Source organism: Remersonia thermophila, chromosome 2 (genome assembly GCF_042764415.1).
Source record: "Remersonia thermophila strain ATCC 22073 chromosome 2, whole genome shotgun sequence".
NCBI lineage: Eukaryota > Fungi > Ascomycota > Sordariomycetes > Sordariales > Chaetomiaceae > Remersonia > Remersonia thermophila.
In genome coordinates this window covers 3476252-3499845 of record NC_092218.1, presented here as the reverse complement: position 1 = coordinate 3499845, position 23594 = coordinate 3476252, and the positions used below count along the sequence as shown (strand labels likewise).

The 23594-nt window shown below is 61.0% G+C and overlaps 7 protein-coding genes across 7 annotated transcripts; 4 read left to right on the top strand and 3 right to left on the bottom strand.

Moving 5' to 3' along the window:
- Window positions 1–2524: 2524 nt before the first annotated feature.
- VTJ83DRAFT_2416 (uncharacterized protein) lies at window positions 2525–4088 on the bottom strand (the record flags this gene model as incomplete). Its single annotated transcript, XM_071008684.1, has 2 exons — window positions 2525–3840; window positions 3914–4088. The coding sequence occupies 2 exons, from the start codon at window positions 4086–4088 to the stop codon at window positions 2525–2527; spliced, it is 1491 nt and encodes a 496-aa protein (XP_070868956.1).
- Window positions 4089–4654: 566 nt separating this feature from the next.
- VTJ83DRAFT_2415 (uncharacterized protein) lies at window positions 4655–5361 on the top strand (the record flags this gene model as incomplete). Its single annotated transcript, XM_071008683.1, has 2 exons — window positions 4655–4661; window positions 4751–5361. 2 exons carry the CDS (start codon window positions 4655–4657, stop codon window positions 5359–5361), a joined length of 618 nt encoding a protein of 205 aa, XP_070868955.1.
- Window positions 5362–10467: 5106 nt separating this feature from the next.
- On the top strand, window positions 10468–13392 carry VTJ83DRAFT_2414 (uncharacterized protein; the record flags this gene model as incomplete). Its single annotated transcript, XM_071008682.1, has 1 exon — window positions 10468–13392. One exon carries the CDS (start codon window positions 10468–10470, stop codon window positions 13390–13392), a length of 2925 nt encoding a protein of 974 aa, XP_070868954.1.
- A 736-nt stretch (window positions 13393–14128) lies between these two features.
- Window positions 14129–15775, top strand: VTJ83DRAFT_2413 (uncharacterized protein; the record flags this gene model as incomplete). Its single annotated transcript, XM_071008681.1, has 1 exon — window positions 14129–15775. One exon carries the CDS (start codon window positions 14129–14131, stop codon window positions 15773–15775), a length of 1647 nt encoding a protein of 548 aa, XP_070868953.1.
- A 315-nt stretch (window positions 15776–16090) lies between these two features.
- On the bottom strand, window positions 16091–16852 carry VTJ83DRAFT_2412 (uncharacterized protein; the record flags this gene model as incomplete). The annotated part of the gene is made up of 3 exons (XM_071008680.1): window positions 16091–16569; window positions 16646–16726; window positions 16813–16852. The coding sequence occupies 3 exons, from the start codon at window positions 16850–16852 to the stop codon at window positions 16091–16093; spliced, it is 600 nt and encodes a 199-aa protein (XP_070868952.1).
- Window positions 16853–17536: 684 nt separating this feature from the next.
- Window positions 17537–20773, top strand: VTJ83DRAFT_2411 (uncharacterized protein; the record flags this gene model as incomplete). Its single annotated transcript, XM_071008679.1, has 3 exons — window positions 17537–17849; window positions 17945–20121; window positions 20192–20773. The coding sequence occupies 3 exons, from the start codon at window positions 17537–17539 to the stop codon at window positions 20771–20773; spliced, it is 3072 nt and encodes a 1023-aa protein (XP_070868951.1).
- Window positions 20774–21062: 289 nt separating this feature from the next.
- VTJ83DRAFT_2410 (uncharacterized protein) lies at window positions 21063–22471 on the bottom strand (the record flags this gene model as incomplete). The annotated part of the gene is made up of 3 exons (XM_071008678.1): window positions 21063–21422; window positions 21577–22351; window positions 22410–22471. 3 exons carry the CDS (start codon window positions 22469–22471, stop codon window positions 21063–21065), a joined length of 1197 nt encoding a protein of 398 aa, XP_070868950.1.
- Window positions 22472–23594: the final 1123 nt, after the last annotated feature.

Below are 23594 nucleotides of genomic sequence, written 5' to 3'. Positions count from 1 at the left end.
GAACAGAAGAGAAACCCGTCGGTAGACTGAAGCTCTTGGTAGGGAATGGAAGATATCGAAATAGGTTCGATAGTGCGAGATGTAAGATGGAATAATAACTAAATGGGTCTAAAGCCTCCTCGATATTGTTAGCCCCTCGTCTGGCCTGAACGATGTATGATCAAGGATTGTTGGATATGTGTAGAAGTGACAGGTGTGATGGTCTACAAGGACGGTGGCACGCCAGACCTGATATGAGGCACACAGCTGTGTGGCCGTTAGTGGGCGGGGGCCTTGATGGATAGGGGAACGGATGAGAACCGAAAGGCAGGAAGGGGAGAATAACGCGTTCTACTTCGTGTGAGGGAACATCGGCTGGAGAGGACAGCGTTTGTTGAAGGCAGAAGAAAGTGGATGCAACATGGGAATGGAGGTCGGCAGAAAGAGGAATCAAGACCAGAAGAACGTAGGAGGCTTTGGAGGCAGTATACGGAAATCAGGTATCCAGGCATACCGGAGAGGTTGGTCGAAATGATTTGTTCCTAAGTCTCGCGAGGAGGTGTGTCCAGTGATTAGAGCTGGGGTTGAAGAAGGGGAAACACAAAGACCATAGAAGAGATTTGGAGGTCAGAGCCGAAGGGATGCTGGGGGGGGGGGGGGGGGGAAGATAATGGGGACACCAAGATGCCACTTATGCTATCCAACGCGTCCCATAGCCGGAGGCGTACCATGTCCAGCAAAGAGAAGGAAAGAGGGAGTACGAAGTGGACAACGTCATAGAGAACAACAACAACGCCTACCAACACACACCTTTGACCAGCTTCTGGTATCTCTGAAGTTACCTAGTTGAGCTAGCAGGTTGCCTTCTGACTGAGGTGTCAAATGCTGTGGAGTGACAAGACTGGGTGAGTAGAAGAAAACGTGTCAAGTCTGTCAAGGACCCATGAAATAAGGCAGTCCTTTAGGGCTAAAAACTGACATCGGGGACTAGGTCAGGAATGGGTGCCGGAAGCAACACCGATGTTGGACTGCTGAGTTTTAGCAAGTCGGTTATTAGGGGAAGACAACGAGATGCCAAGGGCGACAAAATAAGGACCGGATAACCACGGGAGGTCCGTGAAGATGGATGCAACAAGGGTAACAGACGATTGCGGTACGGCAATGCCTGGCGTGAGAGAATTGTGGTGTTGAGGAGAGAGGACTCGGCTTCCATGCGCCAACGGTAAAGAAACTTGGCGTTGCGAGTGAGAAACCACAAGAAAGAGTACAAAACGCTGCATACTTTCATGACAAGCCAGGCAACCCAGACTCTAGGTACCTGGATTTCCGAATAGACCTGAAGCTGGGAGCCTGTGATCCTCTTTCCGTCAGCCTGACAGCGCAATAGTTCAACAAGTCATGATAGCGTGATATGGCCGGCTCAGTGTGGTCTCGTAACGTTCCACGCTTTCCGAACAGGATGATGCGATCGCCGTAAGCGTCATACCGGATCTATTGAGCCAGGCAGCAAAAGTCTGAGCTGAAAGGGTACACGCCGGAGAGGTGTGTTGGTCATGGAGCGAAAGATAGTGGAACACAGGAGTCACGAAGGTGGCCGATGTCTGGTTTCACCAGATGGAATGGGTCTGCGGTGTTGTACGTGTCATGAGAAGAGGGGACGCGTTGGTAGGAGGGAGGAGGGAGGGATTCCAGTCGAATTTGGCATGAACCTCGGGGAATAAGCATACAAGGCTCTCTGGAGCTGGCTTTTCGGCGCAGTATAGCTGGTCAAGACACCTCCTGAAGCGTTCCTGATCCCCAGAGAAAGGCACAAGCACAGCAGGGTCTGGGATCGTGCCATAGGGAGAACTTGGAATTACCGTAAGACCCCACCCTCTGGTCCACGCAGGCTTTCTGTATGTTGGCCGACAGCTTCAAAATGCTGGGAGCTTTGTGCCTTTTGAACAGGCTGCTGACACAGGATCATTGTCTGTGCTTCATGGTTTTGCCAGATCTAGCAACGTTCGAGGTCTCGGGGGACACATAGGCCAGGGCTAGGCCAGGGCTAGGCCAGGGCATTGCTGTGGCCTCCAGGTCGAGAGGCTTTGGAAAGCTTCTATTTTCGACACCCTTTCACCGTCCAGGAGCGGCCAGGTATGCATGTTCTGTAACGCATATATATTCCTGAGAGACAGCTATGGAGACCGGCCTCGACCAATATCGTGTCGGCGCCGGAGTGGCCAGGAAGAGTTGCGCCCAAGGGGCATTGGGTACGTTAACCATCAAGGTAGACCACATGACCTTCCATGCAATCCACCTCATGCAATGATGAACCCGGAGATAAGAGAGGAGGCGGCCGGGAACGGCCCTAGAAGGTCTCGGCAGCAAGGAGCGGCAGCGGACCAGCTCGATGACATTTCCCACAAGGGTACGGGCTCGGGAATCTAGGGTATGATACATGGAGTTCAAGCAAACTTGTGCAACGCAGACCGGCAAGAGTATGACAGGGCTCATGCGGCTAGTGGAGACATCGGGGGCAAACACTCTCCCACCACCCGCATCCCAGCTAGAAGAGCTTGAGGGGGTTTCCAGCCGCCCGGTTCATGAGGAACGATTTGAGTGGTGTAAGGGCATTGACAGCGCTCAAACCCACGGACCTCAGGGGCACGAGCGGGCCCGAAGAGGCCGAATAGAGCTTGTGCAGCTTGTCGCAGACGCCGAGCAGGACATGGTTCGCCGCGTAGCGCTCCGAAAGGTAGGGCTCGAGAGACATGGTGACGCCGATGTCTTGACCGTGGGTGACGGCGTACTCGATCGTCTTTGCAAGGCTCTGCACGTCACCTTGTCCCTGGTTCAGGCCCTGGCCGGCGAGGGGGTGGACTGTGTGAGCGGCATCGCCAACCAGGGCCACGCGCTCGGCGATGTACGTGTCGGCGTGGCGGAGCCGAAGCGGAAAGGAGGCGACGGTGCCTTCCTGGACGGCGACCACCTCCTGGGGGACGGCGCGGGGGTCGTGCGGGGTGTGCTGGATGCGCCAGGAATATTCGTCGGCCTGGCCGGCCTCTTGGGTGTGCATGTAGGCGAGGTCCACCGGGCTCAGGCGGAAGGCGGCGTTGACCATGGCGACAAAGTCCTTGCGAGACAAGCTCTTGAGGACGGCAGCATTGGCGGGGGTCGTGGACCAGACCAGCGTGGAGAACCGGCCCGGCATCGGAAGCATGGCGACGGGCCCTGTGGGCAGGAAGCGCTGGTAGGCGATCTTGATCTGATCCCCGCGCCAGCCGTCGCCCTCCATCTCGAGGGTTGCGACGACACCATGGCGGTCGTAGTCCCAGCCCGGGGCGCTGATGCCCGCGAACGAGCGCACGGGGCTGTTGGCGCCGTCCGCGCCGACCAGCAGGCGTGCGCACAGCTGGTTCCCGCTTGACAAGTGGACGAGGGGCCATTGGCGTAGGTCCAGCTCCTCCGTCTCAGGGCCGTAGGTGATGGCTTCGACCTTGGCCCCGTCAAAGACAGCCACGCCGCCGAGCTCGTCTAGCCTCTTCAGCAGCCCCGACGTAAGGTTCAGGTTCTCGTTCATGTAGGCGATGGTGGTCCCCTCGACGGCATGACGAGCGGGCGGGGCCGAGCCGAGACCCCAGTCGAACTCGATGCGGGCGCCCGTGACGCCGTCCCACACCTGCATCTCGTGGTAGGGCTGGACGCGGTCGCGCGCCAGGTGGTTCCATGCTCCAATGCTCTCGAGGAACCGCACCGACGCGGGGGTGAGGGAGCTGCATCGGTTCGAGAAACGGTCCGGGGGCAACGTCCAGCTGCGAACCTTGGCCAAGTCCTGGGCCTCGACGAGGGCAACGCGGAGATGGGATGTGACAGGGTTTGCGCCTGGGAAGATGGTCAGGTCTTCAACGTGATTCTGTGCCATCGACCACCTCTTTCCATTGGCCAAGGTACGCACGTAGCGCTGTGAGAAGACTGAGCCCGGCAGGTCCTCCGCCGACGCAAACGACGTCGTAGATGTCTGGAGTTGTGGCGGCGGTCGAATACGAGTGCCCGCGGAGCCATTGGCGCCGGAGGCTCCGGGTACAGCTCCGGCACACGTATGCGCCTCGACTCCTCACCAAGGCATCCATGGCAGCTGTGATGTTCGACCGAAAGCCGATCGCCGACTAGAATGCGGTTGCAAGCGGAGATGCGAGGTTGAGCTTTTGGCTCGCCGGGCGAGGTGGGTCGGTCGACGTCGGGGCCCGGCCATGACGGAGCCTCTGATAACCCTAACCCAGAACGGTCGGGTTGCACCCCACCAAGTGACGCCCGTCCCATCGCCGTGACAACCCCATGTCTAACATGTCGGTTGTGTACTTCGTAAGAGACCAACCAGAAACCGAGGCAGTCAGCAGATCTCTGAGCTCTGTCAGCGTCGATCATAATACCTGCCCAAAACAACAGGATTTGTTTCAGATTGCACAGTAGTTACAAGGTATTTAATGGCCGAAACGCACGAGTTGGCACCTCTCGTGTCATCCATCGTTCCCAGACCTGACCTGACCGTCAGAGGTGGAACATAGTTATCTACTAGTAGGTAGCCGAATGCTTTGTTGTCCCGGTCCGGAGCAAGAGACTAGGCCCAGGCTTGCAACGCGTACCTATGTTATCCCCCTACCAGCTCGGTCACCATTTCATCAAAACTTGGCCAGCGATGCCTAGTAAGTCAACCCGTTCGCCTGCCACGCCCCCATCCTTCGCACTCCTAACCCCCCCTTTCTCTGTCGTCCCCGCTCACCGACCCCCTCAGTCCTCACCACCACAACCCGGGTCACCTACGCTACCCGTCTTCCCCGGGGGACTACCCATGCCAGCGCGCTCGCCATGCTCGCAGACCATGAGTTCTTCCTAGCCTGTGGCCCACACATGGCCAAGTACGAGCGCATCACCGCAAGCGACGACAACGCCGCCAAGCAGTCCAGGCCAGCAGGCCCCGAGATTCCCGATTTTGTCAAGGAGAAGCTCCGCGGCGGCAGTTCTGGCAACGCTCAGCTGCCAGAACCCCACCGCTACCGCGTCACTGACAATGTCAACGCGGGGCTCGCTAGCATGTTTGGCACGCATGTGGTCAGCGAGTACGAGTTTGTTCACCTTCCCGACGGCGGCGGGCTGTACGTGCGAGTGCGCAGCCCCATGGGAATCGTCATGGACTCGCTGTGGGAGGTGCGGGAGGCTGATCAGGGACAAGACGACGAGCCTGATTCCGGGTCGGGATCTGCGCCGGATTTGGACCTCGTCCAGAACGGCGCCATCACCGCTTCGCGGTTCCTGGTCGGGGTTGTCAAGGGGCAGTGCGACGATGGGAGCATGGAAATCCATAGGAGGCTAGTGAAGAGGTTGGAGGAGCGGGAGGTAGATTAGCAGAGAGGAACTGTGCTCCTGGAACGAGCTCGGTTTGCTCTGGTCTTCTTGCTCTCAGCATACCATACCAAGTTGTCGGATGATATTGTTCCATCTACGCAGGATCTGAACCAATCTCAATCTTATCTAGGTGCTTGTCGCCTTACACGCGCGCTGCCTTTTTTATGCCCCATCCGATATATATCGTCTCATCTCGCCAGGAGCCGCTAGGTTGCTCCTCAGCCCTGCAAGGCCATTGACCTGCCTTACACCGTCTTCGTCAAGATCCACCATGCCGGTCTCCCCACTGAGTCCAAGCACAACCGTGTCCCCTTGGCGGGGATCGACGGGGACTCGGACCTGGTCCTCGCTAGGTCTGTAATGCAGGAATCTGAGCTATAGAGTGCCAGCCTGTCTTGGTGACGATGGCTTTTCCCGCCAGGGGAGGCCGCGGAGCGGGCCACGGTGTAGTCGAAGTGCTTGCGCCGCCTCGGCGGTTTTCCTTTGGCGGCTTTGCGTCCGGAGACTGGAGAATGCTTGGCCGTCAGAGTGTTATCGGTGCGTATCCTTTACGCTATGTCGCTGAAAACGACGGGTGCCTTACCTTCATCGTCCGAGAAGAGGACGACGGCCATGTATCCGAGAAATTGAGGAGTGATTCATTAGAAAGCAGAGGATTCCTTTGTTGATGACTGGGCAAAGCACGATTAGTTTTGTATCTTAATAAAAACATGCTGCTGGTCTTTCTCGTCGGAAAAGCAGCCATGCACTGTACATCACGGGTAAGAACCTACATTTCTTGTTCTGGTTGTTAACAAAGCCGGTGTGCATCCCTGACGCTGCAGAATATCAGGTTTGCGCGGTCGAACCCACCAGCTTATCGGCAGCGTTCCCTTGCACTCCCTCTCACAGGAACAGCCAAACGAATAGAGATGTCCCCGCGGCTGACACCTCTGCACATCCCGCAAAATATCAAGCGCGCGTATAGTGACATACCAGCTCGCTGGTTGCGCTCTCTTCTGTCGGCTCTGCCTGTATACTTCCAAGGTGGCCAAGGAGATGACCGCCACGTGAACAGTCCTAGCTACCTGGAGAAGGCGGCCGTCGTTGATTGCCCATATTGCGAGGCCTGCTCCGTCCTCGTTATCAGCACATCAGCCTTCGCGACAACCTCGAGCCCGCAGAGCATAAACAAGAATGTTCGAAATGCTCCCTTTGCCATCCATGTCGACGAACTTTCAGGATGAAGGCAAGGCTTACACAACTACACCTCAGGTCCGAAGGGCAAGTTTATAAGGCTAAAGCTCGATGGTCTAAAGACGAAGTTCAAGGGCAAGCAACACCAACATTACGAAAAGACCGGCAAAGCTCTCGTCTGCCACATGATTGGAACACCCGTAGCGGATACCGCCAAAGGGAATCGAGCCTCTGTAGCGCCCCCGTGACGCCCCCGTGACGATCGAAACCCGTCGTGGCGAACAAACACTCGCAGCAGTCAACCCTTGCGGCAGCTGAGCGACGAACCCCGTGGCGGTTGAGTCCCCGTGGCGGTCAGCCCTCGCGGCAGCTGGGAGACGAACCCCGTGGCGATCCCACACCCGTAGCGGGCGAACCCCGTGGCGTTCCGGTTGCTGCTGAGCTTCCCTCGTGGCGAGCGCCCTTGCGATGTGAAGCGACGGGTCTATGCAAGCCTGGCGCAAGACTCCCGGGTGCCGGCCGAGGGCTCTTCTTGCAGAGCGCCAGAGGGGAAGCAATACCGCCAAGGTACTAAGCGTTCTCCAAGGTGATAAGGCTTACTAAAATCAGACGGCACCGCACAGCTAACCATGCAACCCATGAACCAGTTCATGAAGGCCAGAGGGCACCCTATAGTCCAATGCAGCCAATGAACCAATTCACCGATCCCAACAACACTACGGTGTTCGTCGGCTTCCGGTCGGCGATCAACAACACCTCGGCAGGCTGCATAGGCCCTTGGCGACATCCAAGGGTGTAGCCCAATGCAGCCAATGAACCAATTCACCGATCCCAACAACACCACGGTGTTCGTCGGCTTTCGGTCGGCGATCAGAAACATCTCGGCAGTCTGCATAGACCCTTGGCGACATCCAAAGGTGTATTAGGAACCCAGGCGGCAAAGGGGTCGGAGGGTCAATAAATGGAGTGTTACTCATTGTGAGTGCGTCGTTGGTTGTTGTGATTATTGTTGTTATTGTTGGTCGTGGTGGTGGTGGCCAGAGCTGTTGCATTTGGCGGTAAATGTTGAATGAAAGGGCGTCGCGCTATGGGGTTGAAACCTAAGAGACGAGACGGGAGAGTTTTATGTGGCCCTGGAAGAAGGACATACGGACGAACTCATTGACCTTGGGGCCAAAGGTCCCCGGCCAAGATGGAGTACTCGGGACTGCGGTGATCGCTGTCGGGTTGTCCATCGGTTCTCTTGGAGACCGGGAAGAGGGAACCTCTCGGCGGTACATGAGACCGCCACTGTAAGTAAGTACAGTTCAGCTTGAAGACTCGGGTGGAGTTGGAAATCGCCATGGTGAGTAAGTCCAGTTCAGCTTGGAGAGTCGGGTGAAGTTGGAGACTGGAGTGTTGTTGAGGATTGAAATCCCGCTGTTGGGACTCCGGAGACGACAATCAACGCCGAGTCATCAAACTTAACAAAGGTTGTTGCAAGATAAGTTACAGAGTAGTATAGAGCAACGTGCTGTTTGTCTAAATATAATGTCTATCGTCTAGTTAGTAATCTTTTAAAGATGAATCCCTACCCCTGAGTACGAAGAGTTTTATAATTGTATTATATTATGCTGCGTCTTGACCTCGACGTAACAACAACGGACTTTCGTACTGATTAGCGGAAGCATACATCTACAGCGCGTCTCTTAATGGACGCGTCCATAAGCGTGACATACTTACGACAAACCTTTACGCTAGTGTCGGCGAAACGATGTCTATAGTGTGTCTATGAGTGTGATGCTTGTGATTTTTGGTGCATTGTTGGATAACGCAAGTGTTGGGCAGCGTTTGCTATTCTTTTGTAGACTTAAGAAGATTCGGATGAATAGGATCCTGAAGGTTCGGACGAATTCATCTTGTTGCAGTTCGAACCCGTGGAGACTTTAGTTCCCTTTTTTTCCTGTAGGATTCAAAGAAAGAGGCGTCGCTGCAGTTAGCCTCCGACAGTCTTTAGTGAATTTTTCCTTGATGCAGCTACTATGTAGAAGATAAATTACAGAGCTCTGCAGAAAAAACCATCTTCCGGAGTTAACTCGAAATGTGTAGCAAATGTACCGACCACTAACAATTCTGTGATTATTTAGCTCTGGGCTGGGTAAGGTTTTGTATTCATAGCTCTTCTTTCTGGCGTCAGTGACCTAGGTTGCATACCTATGGATGGATCCAATTCTAGGATGCGATTACATCCATCAACTGCACAACTTAGAAACACGTACAAATGCTCAAAGGGCTCGCTCAGGGAATCATACGCAAAGGAACAATCCAGGCCAGCAAGACAATGTACAGCGAACCAGGGAGCTAACGAGGAAGACCGGGACGCAACGGCTGCCCGATGGTCAAGAGTTCGGTGACGTCGAGGTTGGAACGGAGAGATCCGACGACAGCCTGATCTTCGGGAACAGCCGAGCCAAGCCCCACTTTTAGGGAGCATGTCGATGTGCCATTGGCCATGGAAGAGAGGACGATTATACCGTATAGGGTTTAGCGTTGTACTGTTGTAGCTCCGACGCGCATGCCAGAAAGTTTGGAAGACGGAGCCCCTGAAACGGCTCCACGCGGTGGCGGTCCGGTCAGTGTGTCCCTTGCTGGGCTGTGGAACTCAAAGTCCCAACCTACCTACATCACAATCATCATCACAGCCCGGGCCGAGTGAGGTCGGCCTCTTACAGAGTCGTAAGTTCTGCTGCTCCTCTGTTGCTGGCTGAACACGCCTCTCTAAAATCGCAACGCCAACTTCCTGCCAGGTCTTGCTGTTGGCATCTTTGAGGGTAGGTGTACTTTTGAGTGTGTGACAATTATGCCAACACCCTTCACCTACGATCGATGGTAGCTAAGCGTCTCACAGCGCTGACCAACGACGACAACAACAATAACAACAACAGCGACAACAACGACTACGACGACTAAGCGGATCGCGGGATTGGCCGCCGTCGACTGGAGCGCGGGTCCGGTGCCAGCAGCGCAAGCCGCTTTCGTCCACCTGCTGGCCAGGTTCTTCTTGTTCAGTGAGTTTTCGGGTCTTGTTGTTTTCTTCTTCTCATTTTCCTTTCTTGTTGTCAAGCAACTCTTGCCGATCGCTGCCCCCAGACAACTCCTCCCCCCCAGCGCGCTGACCAAATATGCAGCGCGAGAGCGACGACACCGCCCGCGGCGAGTCCCCCAGCGACGCGAAACCCGAGGCGCCGCCACCGCTCACCCTCGCCGACACGGGCAGCAGCTCCAGTGTCACCTCTGAGGAGGAGGAAGTCCGCCGCCCCCGCCGCATCCGCTACGCCAGCTGGGAGGAGCATCCCTACCTGACCCCCCATCAGGCGTCTCGGATTCTTGCGTGGCTGGAGGCGTGCTCCATGCCCCGGGACTGGTGGGTTCCTTGCGAGAGTCCTTTTGTTGTATTGTTTTATTGGCTTTTTTTGATCGGCTTTTCGACCTTCTTTATCTTCTACCTTGTCTTGTTGCTTCTTCTGCGATTGTTGTCTGGCCATCTCCGGTCTGATGAACCGCCCTCGGCTCTTGTAGCTTGTCTGCTAACGGCGGCCGCAGCTTGCCAGTCGACGCACCAACCACCGAGGAGCGCGAAGGCCGCGAGCCTGCGGAGAGCGAGCAGGAGGAGGCCGTGCGAGAGCCGGAGGAGCAAGAGGAGAGCAGCCAAGCGTTGGACCAGACGTTCGAGGAGCGTAAGGAGGATCTCGGACTGCGGCTGCCCAGCCAGGCCGAGCTTCCCGAGAGAGCCAGAGAGGACGCCCCTCCGAGGCCTTGGAGAGACCCGGAGCTGACCGACGCCGACGCTCCCCACGACCCAACGTCGCCCGAGCGCCCCCGCTCCCCGCGCCGCTCCCATCACTAGTCCGCCCGCCGGGACCGGCTGTCCGGCCGTCCGCCCCGACCGCCATGGCGAGCAACAGCCTGCAGGTCCGGATACCGGACTTTGCTTCGAGCACGAAGCAAAAGGCGATCGAGGATGCGAAGAAGATGCAGGAGATCGTCGAGGAAGACTGCAAAAAGGCGGGCAAAGAGGTGCCGCCGTACCAGCTCGAGGAGCTCATCGGAAAGGGAAACTATGGCCGCGTGTACAAGGCGACCGACCTCAAGTCCAAGGCGCTCGTCGCCGTCAAGATCATCAACATCGAAGAGGGCGACACGCTCAACCCCAAGCTTGCCGACACGTACAGCGAGTTCATGAAGGAGTTTTCGACGCTCAAGCTGCTCAGCGAGAGCGGCGCCAAGAACATCAACCTGACCCTCGACGTGCTCCCCGTCGGCCATGCCATGTGGATGGTGACCGAGTACTGCGCCGGCGGCAGCGTTGCGACCCTCATGAAGCCGACGGCGCCCGGCGGGCTGCAAGAGAAGTGGATCATCCCCATCGTGCGCGAGGTGGCCGAGGCCATCTACTGGGTCCACAAGGAGGGCATCATCCATCGCGACATCAAGTGCGCCAACGTCCTCGTCACCGAAAAGGGCGGCGTCCAGCTGTGCGACTTTGGCGTCGCCGGCCTCCTCGAGTCCAAAATGGACAAGCGCACCACCTTCATCGGCACCCTCAACTGGATGGCCCCCGAGCTGTTCGACCCCGTGCCCTCGTACAGCACCCCCGTCGACATCTGGGCGTTTGGGTCGCTGGTGTACGAGCTCGCCAACGGCCTGCCGCCCAACGTGCACGCCGGCTTCAGCATCCATGAGCTGGGCCAGTACATCAAGCACCACGCGCCGCGCCTCGAGGGCGACTACTCGGACGAGATCAAGGACCTGGTCGCCTTTTGCCTCGTCGAGGACCCGGCCAAGCGCCCCACCATCCAGGAGATCCAACGGCACCCCTACATCTACAACACGAGCGAGGCGTACCCGACGTCGTCGCTGGCCAACCTCGTCAAGGCCTACAGGCTGTGGGAGGGACAAGGCGGCATCCGTCGGTCGCTGTTCGCGCCCGTCGGCGTGCAGGGCCCGCTGGACCAGCCGATGGCCGACGCCCCCAACGACGAGTGGAACTTTAGCACGACCGTCGACTTTGACCGCCAGGTCATGGACACGGACGCGCAGGCCGTGTTTGACGTGTACGGGTCCAACGTCGACTTTGACTTTGGCAACCCGCAGTTCGGGCCGCGGCAGGACCCGCAGCAGAGCTCCCGGCCCGGGAAGAACAAGCGGCGACGGGCGCCCCCGCAGCTCCAGCCGACCAAGGCGCCCCTCGAGAAGGTGTTTGACCCCAACACCATTTCCAACTACGAGGATAACTCGCGCGCCTACTACGGCCGGGCGCCGCCGCCGCCCGTGACCACCAGCACCAAGGCGTCGGACCTGCCGCTGCGAGACGACTCTCTGCACTCGACGGTCCGCGAGTCGCTCATCGACCTGGATGCGTCCTTTGACGGCGACGACCTGTCGCAGTTTGTCGACATGGCCACCATCCGCGCCGGCGCCGGCAACGCGGGAGGAGGGGCCTCGCGATTGTCGATCGACCCGGACTACTACTACGACGACGCCACCTCCACCACCGACTTCAACAAGGCGCCCCTCAGCGACCCGGCCGACCTCAACCCCAACCGCCGGACGCAGGACTGGAAGTTCCCGGCCATGATCCCGCCGCCCCCGGCCTCGGCCAACCCGGACGTGTTCCGGTTCCCCTTCCACGACGGGTCCGGGGAGCGCTCGGACCCGACGACGCAGCCCGCCGACGGGTTCCTCGCCGAGCCGTACGACGGCATGTACCACGCGCCGCCGCCGCTGCCGCCGCCGCCGCTGCGCAACCTCAACCCCGACAACCACCGGGCCTCGGTGGACAGCCTGATCGACCTGGACGAAGGCCTCGTCGCCATGCCGACCCCCGTGGTCGGGTCGGCCGAGATCACGCGGCCGTCGACGGCCAACTCGGACGCGGCGTCGGTCACGGGGTCCGACGTCGGGGGCGCCCACGACCCGTTCGTCCTCGAGCGCCACGCCTCGCTGCTGTACCAGCCGCCGATCGGCATCCGCGAGCCGTCCATTTACGTGTCGGACGACAGCGAGTTTGCGCACCTCGTCGCCCAAACCACCGAAAGCGGTCCGCAGGGGCCGTTGCAGCAGCAGCAGCAGCAGCAGCACCACCACTACCTCCACCACCACCAAGAGTTTTCGCTGGGCCCCGTCATCAGCGGCCTGCGGCGCGGCACGCAGTCGGCGTCGCACTCCCGGTCGACCAGCTACGACGACGACAGCTACTCGGTGCAGAGCTACTCCGAGACCGAGTACCTGGCCATGGCCGGCAGCGGGACGCTGATGGGGGCCGGGCCCGGGTCCTTTAGCATTCCCGACCGGGCGGGGGCCAGCAGCCGCGCGGCGCGCTCGCGGGGCCGGTCGCAGTCCAACGCGAGCGTCGCGAGCGGGTACATGCCGTCGTCGTCGTCGTCGTCCTTGTTGTTGCACCAGGGCCCTCAGCTGCAGCCGCCGCAGTCCCTGCAGCAGCAGCAGCAGCAGCAGTTGCAGCCGTTGCAGCCCCTGCACCCTTACCCGCGCAACGTCTCCATCTCGGCGACGAGCACGACGAGCTTCAGCTCGGCCACCACGGCGGCGAACGGGCTGGGCCTCGCGGCCCACCTCGACGCGGCAGGCGGCATCGACGCGGCCGGCGGCAAGGAGCTGCTCCCGCCCGGCGCGCCTCCGGCGCCTCCATCGGTCCGGGTGATGCAGGGCGCGGCGGGACGCGACCAGGTGCGGGACGAGGTGGTGCGGTTGCTGTCGAGCTTTTTGGACCAGCTGGCGGTGACGAGCGCGGCGGTGCAGGCGCTGCCGGCGAGGACGGCGGGTGGTAGGAGGGGGAGCGGAGGGGTGGTTGGGTGATGGGTGGTCGATCCAGGGTTTGGTGGTTTCACGATGGAGAGAAGACATGCATTCTACATGGCCAAAGCAAACCGTGGCGGTGGGCGGATCCGCGGAAAGCGCTGAAAGATGACATGAAGGAATGGGCAGGATTGTTTCTTGATGGTCTGGAACCGAGATATGGATGGGTCTGGATGCTATGGGCATGGATGGAGGGACGGTTGTTATCTCACCGGGTGGCGTTGGCTGGTAATCAAGGAATGAAAAGGGGAGGCATTTCATTTCACAAGAGATGCAATAGCTGTGGTGCCAACTGACGTTTTTTTTTTTTCCCTCTCGTTGTATTGTGACATGTAGGTAGTCAAGGTTATACATCATGGTAGATGAAGGGAGTCAGCGTTGACAAGACATGAAAAGAAAGGGCAAAGAAGAAAAAAAAAAAAAAGCGCCGGTCTCACCCCTCAAAAAATCCACTTAAAAATTTCCCGAGCGTGACTCAAACCTCATCAACCCCCAAGACGAAGTTCCCCCGCCAGCGGCTCACAACACGCTCCAATAGCAAAAAAGTATTTGCCAACCTCCATCAGCCGTCAAGTTGGCGAATCTCGGGAAGCCTCGTTTTCCTGTGCGCTGGTCTACGGCGGCGTTGCAGATCGGGTGCGCCCGCTTTCGCGCTCCTCATCGTTGTGGGATTTTGAAGCTGCCCCTCCTCTGCACATCCACCGCCGCACCACTTACACGCAACCCCTACGCTACCATGACCGCTGCTACCCCGGGTGTGACACCCGCCACCACGAGGACGCGGATCCTCAAGGTGCCACTCGCTGGCCGTGACGAGTCGGCCCTGGGATGCTGGGCCACCGGGCCAGACGGCAAGCCGGATCTCAACCGCTGGCTTGTGCCGTCATCCTCTTCTTCTTCGCCATCGTTGGCCGAGGACGACAAGCAAGACACCCATGCCGCCACCACCACCACCACCACCACCAACAACAACAACAACAACAACACCAACAACAACAACAACACCAACAACAACAACAACAGCAGCAGCAGCCACGACAATGACGATGTTCTTTCTCCCCTCCGCGAGGCCGCACACATCCTCCGCACCACCGCCTTGCCCGTCGCCTTCCCCACGGAAACCGTGTACGGCCTCGGGGCCGACGCCACCCGCTCCGACGCCGTGCGCGGCATCTACGCCGCCAAGGGCCGCCCGTCGGACAATCCCTTGATTGTCCACATCAGCGACCTGACCATGCTGCGGCGTCTGCTCGTCCCCGAGAGGGACGGCCTGGATGCTTCACCTTGTTTTTCTCGTCGTCCGGCACAACCGCCATCACCTCCTCATCAAGACGACAACAACAACAACAACAACAACAACAACAGCAGCAGCAGCAGCAGCAGCAGTAGCAGCGACAACAGCGGCCCGTTCCAACCCGACGACCCCATCCCCGCCATCTACCACCCCCTGATCGCCCGCTTCTGGCCGGGCCCGCTGACCATCCTCCTCCCCCTCCCGTCGCCGTCGCCGCTGGCGCCCGAGGTGACGGCGGGGCAGCCCTCCTTTGGCGCGCGCCTGCCGGCCTCGGGGCTGGCGCGCACGCTCATCGCGCTGGCGGGCCGCCCGCTGGCGGCGCCGTCGGCCAACGCGAGCACGCGGCCGTCGCCGACGGCGGCGCGGCACGTGCGCGACGACCTCGACGGGCGCGGCGTCGCGCTCGTGCTCGACGGCGGCGCCTGCCGCGTCGGCGTCGAGAGCACCGTCGTCGACGGCCTGTGCGACCCGCCGGCGGTGCTGCGGCCGGGCGGCGTCGGCCTCGACCAGCTCCGCGCGTGCCCCGGCTGGGAGCGCGTCGTCAAGGCGTACAAGGACCGCGGCGAGGACAAGGCGCCGCGGGCGCCGGGGATGAAGTACAAGCACTACAGCCCGCGGGCGAGGGTGGTGCTGTTTGAGAAGGCGGCGGCCGTCCGCGCGGGAGGGGTCGGCGAGGGCGACGTCGCGTCGGCGGCGGGACGGGGAGGAGGACGAGAGGAGCAGGGCCTCAAGGTGGGCGTGGTGAGGACCGGGGGGTGGGGTGTTGCGGGCGGGTTGGCGTGCCGGAATCTGAAGGCGGTGGTTGCGGGAGGACAAGACAAAAAGGAGGAGGAGGAGGAAGAGGAGGAGCTGGGGTGGGTGGTGATGGAGGGGGCGTTGGTACGGGGTGACGACGAGATAGGGAGGGTGCTGGATGTGGATCTGGGAGGGGATGCGGGAGGGGTGGCGCACGGCTTGTTTGGGGTGCTAAGAGAGCTGGATCGGCTGGGAGCCGATGTCATATTTGTGGAGGGGGTGGGGGATGGGGATGACATTGGCGCGGCCGTCATGAATCGGCTGAGGAAGGCGGCGTCAGAGATTCGGGCTTGATAGACAGGTACCTAGGTAGGTAGGTAGATAGGTAGGTAGGTAGGTAGACATAGACGTCTGGACATCTTTGGCCGGAGGGATACAGCATGGCGGGATCAATAGACGACGAGGTTACGAGCCAAGGTTTTTCCCCCCCTTTTCAAACCATCAAGCAGCCTGCCTCACCCACGCCACACCCACCTTGCACCGAGGACGGCTTTCTTTCTTTTTCTCTTCTTTTTTTTTTATGGAGAGCATAGAACTCGTGCGTGTGTGTCATTGAGGAAAAAGAAAGAGAAAAAAACTGGCTATCCACCCCGCAAAACGAACCATCTACTACAAACCCTGGCGCAGCCAATCTGTCAGCTTCGCCTTGCCTAGCTGCGCCAGGTTGTTGACGCCCTGCTCGCTGAAGGGGTCGATGCGGCTGAGGTTCACGTCCTGCGAGGGGGCCTTGCTGCAGCGCTGGACGATGATGGTGGGGTCCGTCTCGAGGACCACGCCGTCGTCGCAGATCTCGTCGACGGCCAGGGACACGAGGTCGTAGTTTTCGACAATGGTGCGCTTGTCGACCGACTGCTTGAACAGCAGGTGCAGGCTGTCGCGCAGGGCCAGCAGCACGTTGTAGAGCAGTATCTCGTTCTCGTCGACGCCGCCGACCACGTAGATGGCCACGTCCGACTCCATCTTGTAGAGCACGATGCGGTTGTCGAACAGCAGGATGTCGCCCGTCTGCTTGGCCGTCTTTTGGAGGAGGGCCTTTTCGAAGCGGGCCTGGGCCGTCTTGTCCGCGTAGGGGTTCTGGGTGGCGGGGGCTAGGAAGCCAGACAAGAAGAGAAAGCGTCAGCTGGCCGGAGCGCGTCGACCGAGGGCGTGTTGGAGATGCCCTACCTCCACCGGGGTTCGCCGCCTGGTGCGGGGGATTGTAGTATTTTGTGAATATCCGGGAGCCGTCTTCGCTGGAGAGGATGACTAGGGCGGTCCGTCAGCACTCAGCCCCCCCGGGGCCCAGGTCCGGGTTCCATCTCCGAGGGTCGGCGTTGGAGACGGCCACGTACGGATAGCATTGACGCTATACAGCGACATTCCTGGCGACATGTTGGGCGGTGTGGTTGTCCGGGCTTTCTTTGCCCCCGGAAATCCTCCTTGACAAGGCAAAGTTCGTCCGTGGACCGCGATGACGGGGTGTGTGGTCTGGTGGTTGGTCTCGGTGGGCGTGGTTGTCGGCGCCCTTTGTGCCTTGCGCTGCTGTTGTTGTTGTTGTTGCTGTTGTTGCTGTTGTTGCTGTTGTTTGCTGCTGTTGCTGCTGCTGCTGCTGCTGCTGCTGCGATGTGGCTTGAACCGACCCTGGCTTCCCAGGATGTGGCCCGGTGGACCCACCCGCTTGACTCCTTGGCCCGTGGGGAGCCCTTCTGAAAGAGTGGGGTCCTGCTGGTGGTACCGTATCTTACACATTGGCTGTATGTACCATACGAGCCAGGGTGTCCATCCGCCCTCGACCACCCCACTTTCCTCCCCTGACCGACGCGTAAAGTGGTTTCCATTGGGACGCGAAGTTTCGCGCCCTCTCCCATTTTCGGACGCCCAACCACTTGGACGTCACTTTCACATTCTCGCATCACCCTCCCCCGTCCCCCGTCCCCCGTCCCGCTTTTCATACTCCCTGCAAACCGCCTACTAGTCGTCACAACCCCCCATCAACCACATTGAGAAGCTCCCTCTCTCTCTCTCTCCTCTCCCTTGGTGTGTTGTGACGACTCCAATTTCCTCCAGACGCAAACCATGTCGTCGCCGTCCAAGAGGTCGACGCGCAGCTCCGCCACCCCCCGCCGCAGCGCTCGGGGGTCGCAACCCCAGGACAGCAGCCCCGCCGCCGCCGGCCCGGCAGAGAGAACCCCTCGCCAGTCCCGGACATCGCAGCTGGCCTCGAGCCCTCTCTTCTACCAGTCCTCTTCGCCGCTCCGCCAGCCCTCCAACAGCCAGAGCACCGCCCAACCCGCCCCGAGCTCCCCGCTGCGCCAAAACACCGAGTCCCAGGAAACGGGCGACCGCACCCCCCGGGCCACCACGAGCGGCCGTGGCCGTCTCATCGGAGGTACGCCAGCCAGCTAGCCAGCTCGCTAGCCAGCCTGCCTGACCGCCGGCTCCTGCGCCCCCTTGGCTGGGACGCGTCGTGGCTAACCCTCCTAGACTCCTCCCCGATCCGCTATGATCCCAGCTCCAGCCCCGGCCGCCAGCTCTCCCAGCAGTCGGACCTCCGCAGCGACAGCAGCGCCCTCTTCGTGAGCTCCCAGCGCTCGGGCCCCGTCCGCTCCTACCGCGGCGACATCAATGGCGACTTCAACAGCACCCCGCGGGCTCCCCGCCGCGTCATCCTCGACCACACGGGCCGCGTCGTGCGCGACGGCACCACCCTCGGATCCGACGCCGCCTCCTTCGCCAACAACAACCCCCACACCTCCGAGGCCGACGCCCTCGGCGGCCCCGGCCAGAGCCTCGTCTGGGGCACCACCGTGTCCCTCGAGGACTCGTTCGCCTCGTTCCGCGACTTCCTCCGCAACTTCACAAAGAAGTACCGCATGTGGGCCGACGGCGCCACCGAGGCCGACACGCACGGCAGCCCCGACGCCGAGGCCAAGCCCTACTGGGAGGCCATGGAGACCATGCTGCTGCTCGGCACCAACAAGCTGTACCTCGACCTCCGCGACCTCAAGGCGTACCCCCGCACCGTCAAGCTGTGGCACCAGTGCCTGGCCTACCCGACCGAGATCATCCCCGTCATGGACCAGTGCGTCCACGACTGCATGATCGAGCTGGCCCAGGCCGAGATGGCCCGGGAGAGGGCCGCCGGCGGCGGCCAGGCCGCCCACGGCGTGCGCACGCCGCAGCCCTCGCAGAGCTCCGACGTGGCCTTCCCCAGCTCGGACCGCGGCGGCGAGGAGCCGTCGACGCCGCGGCCCGGCCAGCAGGCCCGCGACCAGCCGACCCTCGAGGACCAGGTCATGCAGCAGCAGTACCTCGTCCGCCCCTTCAACACGGACAAGATCATCAACCTGCGCGACCTCAACCCCTCCGACATGGACAAGCTCATCTCCATCAAGGGCCTCGTCATCCGCGCCACCCCCGTCATCCCGGACATGAAGCAGGCCTTCTTCAAGTGCAGCGTCTGCGGCCACTCGGTCACGGTCGACCTCGACCGCGGCAAGATCCGCGAGCCCACCCAGTGCCCCCGCGCCCGCTGCCAGCAAAAGAACTCGATGCAAATCATCCACAACCGCTGCGTCTTCGAGGACAAGCAGGTCATCAAGCTGCAGGAGACCCCCGACGAGGTGCCCGCCGGCCAGACCCCGCACTCGGTCTCGGTCTGCGTCTACAACGACCTCGTCGACTTTTGCAAGGCCGGCGACCGCGTCCAGCTCACGGGCATCTACAAGGTGACCCCCGTGCGCGTCAACCCGCGCATGCGCGCCGTCAAGAGCGTCCACAAGACGTACGTCGACGTGGTGCACGTGCAAAAGGTGGACCGCAAGCGCATGGGCGCCGACCCCTCCACGCTCGACATGGCCCTCGAGGAGGACGAGGACGACGACGAGGCGGCCGCCCGCGGCAACACCCTCGACGAGATCCGCAAGGTGACCCCCGAGGAGGAGGAACGCATCAAGGCCACGGCCGCCCGCCCCGACGTCTACGACCTCCTCGCCCGCTCGCTCGCCCCGAGCATCTACGAGATGGACGACGTCAAGAAGGGCATCCTCCTGCAGCTCTTTGGCGGCACCAACAAGACGTTTGAGAAGGGCGCCAGCCCGCGCTACCGCGGCGACATCAACATCCTGCTGTGCGGCGACCCCTCCACGTCCAAGTCGCAGATGCTCTCGTACGTCCACCGCATCGCCCCGCGCGGCGTCTACACGAGCGGCAAGGGCTCGTCGGCCGTCGGCCTGACCGCCTACGTCACGCGCGACCCGGAGACGCGCCAGCTCGTGCTCGAGTCGGGCGCCCTCGTCCTGTCGGACGGCGGCGTCTGCTGCATCGACGAGTTCGACAAGATGAACGAGTCGACCCGCTCCGTGCTGCACGAGGTCATGGAGCAGCAGACCGTGTCGGTGGCCAAGGCCGGCATCATCACCACCCTCAACGCCCGCACCAGCATCCTCGCCTCGGCCAACCCCATCGGCAGCCGCTACAACCCGGACCTCTCGGTCCCGCAAAACATCGACCTGCCCCCGACCCTCCTGTCCCGTTTCGACCTCGTCTACCTCATCCTCGACCGCCCCGACGAAAAGGCCGACCAGCGCCTCGCCCGCCACCTGCTGTCCATGTACCTCGAGGACAAGCCCGACACGGCCCCCACCAACAACGACATTTTGGTTCGTCCCGCTCTCTCTTTTTCTTTCAAAAAAAAAAAAAAAATCTGGCTAACCCCAACCAACAAAACAGCCCGTCGAGTTCCTCACCTCGTACATCTCGTACGCCCGGTCGCACGTGCACCCCGCCATCTCCGAGGCGGCGGGCAAGGAGCTCGTCGACGCCTACGTGGAGATGCGCAAGCTGGGCCAGGACGTGCGCGCCGCCGAGAAGCGCATCACGGCCACGACGCGCCAGCTCGAGTCCATGATCCGCCTCTCCGAGGCCCACGCGCGCATGCGCCTGTCCCCGACCGTCGAGCCCTCGGACGTGCACGAGGCCGTCCGCCTCATCCGCGCCGCCCTCAAGATGTCGGCCACCGACGCCCAGGGCAGGATCGACATGAGCCTGCTCACCGAGGGCACGAGCGCCGCCGAGCGGCGGCGCCGCGCCGACATGAAGGACGCCGTCGTCCGGCTGCTCGACGACATGACGAGCGGCGGCCAGGCCGTCCGCTGGGCCGACGTCCTGAGGCGGCTGAGCGAGGGCGCCGGCGTGCCCGTCGAGCAGGCCGAGTTTGCCGACGTCATGAGGACGCTCGAGATGGAAGGCGCCGTCATGATCACCGGCGACGGCGCGAGGAGGATGGTCAGGAGGGTCACGGCGAGCTTGTAGTGAGAGGGTTTTCATGTCAAACGTCTGTCATGTCATGTTGAATGCCGTCCGTCATGCCGTCATGTTGCATGGTTGTTCTGTTCCTAACGATGGTTGGATGATGAAAAGAAACCCTAGACGCGTGCTCTACAATACATGGAACAACCTTTGTTTCCACGGGCGTGCTCGCACGACTTTCCATGATGACGATGATGATAACGGCCATGATGATTCCCCGGATCCATCATTCCTGTTGACTCCTTTGTGGGCTTCCAACACCCTCCCCCTCTTGTCCATCACGTATGAACCATCACCTCCCTGCTACCTCCCCCTGACGTTCCCGTCTCTCCTCTTCGGCCTCGCCCCCTTGCGGCTTCTGCTTCCCCTTGTCCTGTTCCTCCTTGATCCCGCCGCCCTCCTCATGGTGCTCCCGACCGAGAAACCCCCCCTCCAGCCTCCACTCCCTCATGTCGTCCTCGGCATCGTTCAGTATCTGCCTCGCTTGGGCGGCGTGAGGGTACGGCGGCCGGGGCTCTCCCGGCGCGGCGGGCGTGTCGTCGAGCAGCTGGAGCAGGCGCAGCCCGTGGCGGGCAAGGATGGCCTGCTTTTCGGCGCGCTCGATGGTGGCGGCGAACTCGATCGTGTAGGCTTCGCGGAGCTTTTGACGCGTCTGTTACCCACACACACGCACGCGCGCACATACACGACGCTCGCCGTCAGCAAGCCGAGATGGTCCTCATGCACACCGAACCGCTCAAAGGAGAAAGAAACAAGAGAGATGGGGAGGAGAGGATAGAGACGAGTCAAAAAGAAAAAGGACGCACGACGTTCCCCAGCTGCGCCTCCGCCACCAGCGCCTCGGCCTCGCTCCGCACCAGCTCCTGCTCCAGCGCCACCGCGCGCGGGCCCCGCGGCTCCCTCGCCCGCGCCCGCGCCAGCTCCTCCGCCACCTTTCGCCGCCCGTCCCGCGCCGGCCGCGCGCCGCGCTCCGTGTCGCGGATCGCCTTGAGCGCCGCCCGGCCCGCCTCGAGGCGCGCCGCGCACGCCGCGTCCAGCTCGCCCATCTCGGCGAGCAGCGCCGCCAGCTTGTCCGTCACGTCGCGCACGGCGGCGTCGCTTGCGGCGGTGCCGTTGGTCGTGATGCTACTGCTGGTGGTGGTGGTGGTGGTGGCGGCGGCGGCATTTTTGGGCCCGCCGTCGGCGCGGAAGAGGCCCTGCGCGGCTTGCTCGCCCCATTCGGCGAGCTGGGCCGCGAGGGCCTGGCGCTCGCGGGCCGCCGACTCGTGCGCCGAGACGAGGGCGTGGGAGGATTTGATCAGCCGCTGGAGACGTTTGGAGAGCGGGGGCTGGGCGGACGTGCGGAAGGTAGGGAGGGCGAAGCCGTGGTGACCGTGGATGTGGCCGTGGCGGGGTGGAGGGTGGGAGGAGGAGGCGGCGGCGGTCGGGGTGTTGGGATTGCTGATGCCTGGGGCGAGCCCGCCCCTCATCGTAGGAGTGATGGCACTGGCACCGGTACTGGTACCGGAGTCCATGCTGGTGCTGGTATTGGATGAGCGGTTCGAAGAACGGTCGGAGGAGCGGAGGGAGAGGGCGCGGTTCCTGTGTGAGATTGCGTGTTAGCCCGGTGCAAGAGGGCGATGTCCTGGTTCGATTGTACCACTGGGCGGAAAAGGAATGGCGAGAGGTATCGCTGCTGTTGCTTTTGCGCGTAGTAGTCATGGTGATGGGGCAGTATATGCTGTACAAACAAGATGGGTGCTTGGGCATGTTGTGAGTGGAAAAGGGAGACTTGCAGCATCATGAGAGCTCTAGACGAGGTTTTCTAGGCTCTGTCTAGGACGGACCGTGAGCAGGCAGGAGCTGGGTTTCTTTGGATCCTTCTGTGCTTTTGTAGCGAGAGCAGGAAGAGGAGGAGGAGGAGGAGGAGGCAGCTGCTTGGGACTTGTGGCGGTTGAGGGTTGACGTCGAGCTTGACGTCGAGGTTGAGGTTGCGAGGTGGGAGTGTCGAGTTCCCCCTTTCCCCCCCCCCCCCCCCTGACCACACCGTTGCTAAGCCAAAGCAAGCCACCACGGACGTCTAGAACGGCGAGCTGCCTGAGGACCAAACAGCCTGAGCTTGGGTAGCTGCCCACTGCTATCAATACGTTGTATTTCTTGTTCCGGCAGACTGAGGACGCCGATGCAATCGCTGGCGTGTTGCCTCGTTCGTGCGCTTGCTGGATGATGTAGACAGCCAACAAAGCTCGGAATCGCCGATAGCCCACTGGGGTGTCACGTCAACGACCTATGTGGCTGAATGGAGCACGCAGGTCTGATAGATTCACTGGGTTCTGTTGGAATGGAAACCTGCTGCTCCGTAGATACCGGGTTGCAGGGCGATGGGTTGGAAGAGCGGCCACTTGGTGACGTCATGATGTTACTATCCAGCACTCACTCTCACTTTTGTATTTTTTGGAATTGGCGTTGCTTGATCCATGGAACCTCCCCATACCCAAAGAACAAGACATGGGAAAAAGAAACGACCTGAAGAAGAATACCACCCATGTCCTTCGTTCCATCCAACCCCCCCCCCCCCCCCCCCTCCCTTCTTATCGCTAGAAGCAAGCCATGTAGCAAGCAAGTCTTGAAGCAACCAGAGGCCATTCCTCTCCCTCCTCCTTCCATGTCATACCCCAGTGTCATGCCCCATCATTGTACCTTCGCTGCCCACCAACTACCACCTCCTTGATCCAGGGGCAGGCCCCGGCTTCCGTGCCGTGGCGACGTGAAGGAGCCCGGTGCAAAGGATGACCGCGAAACGCTACGCATGGGCCGAGGGTGCGAGTAGTGAGTGGGCTTTGCG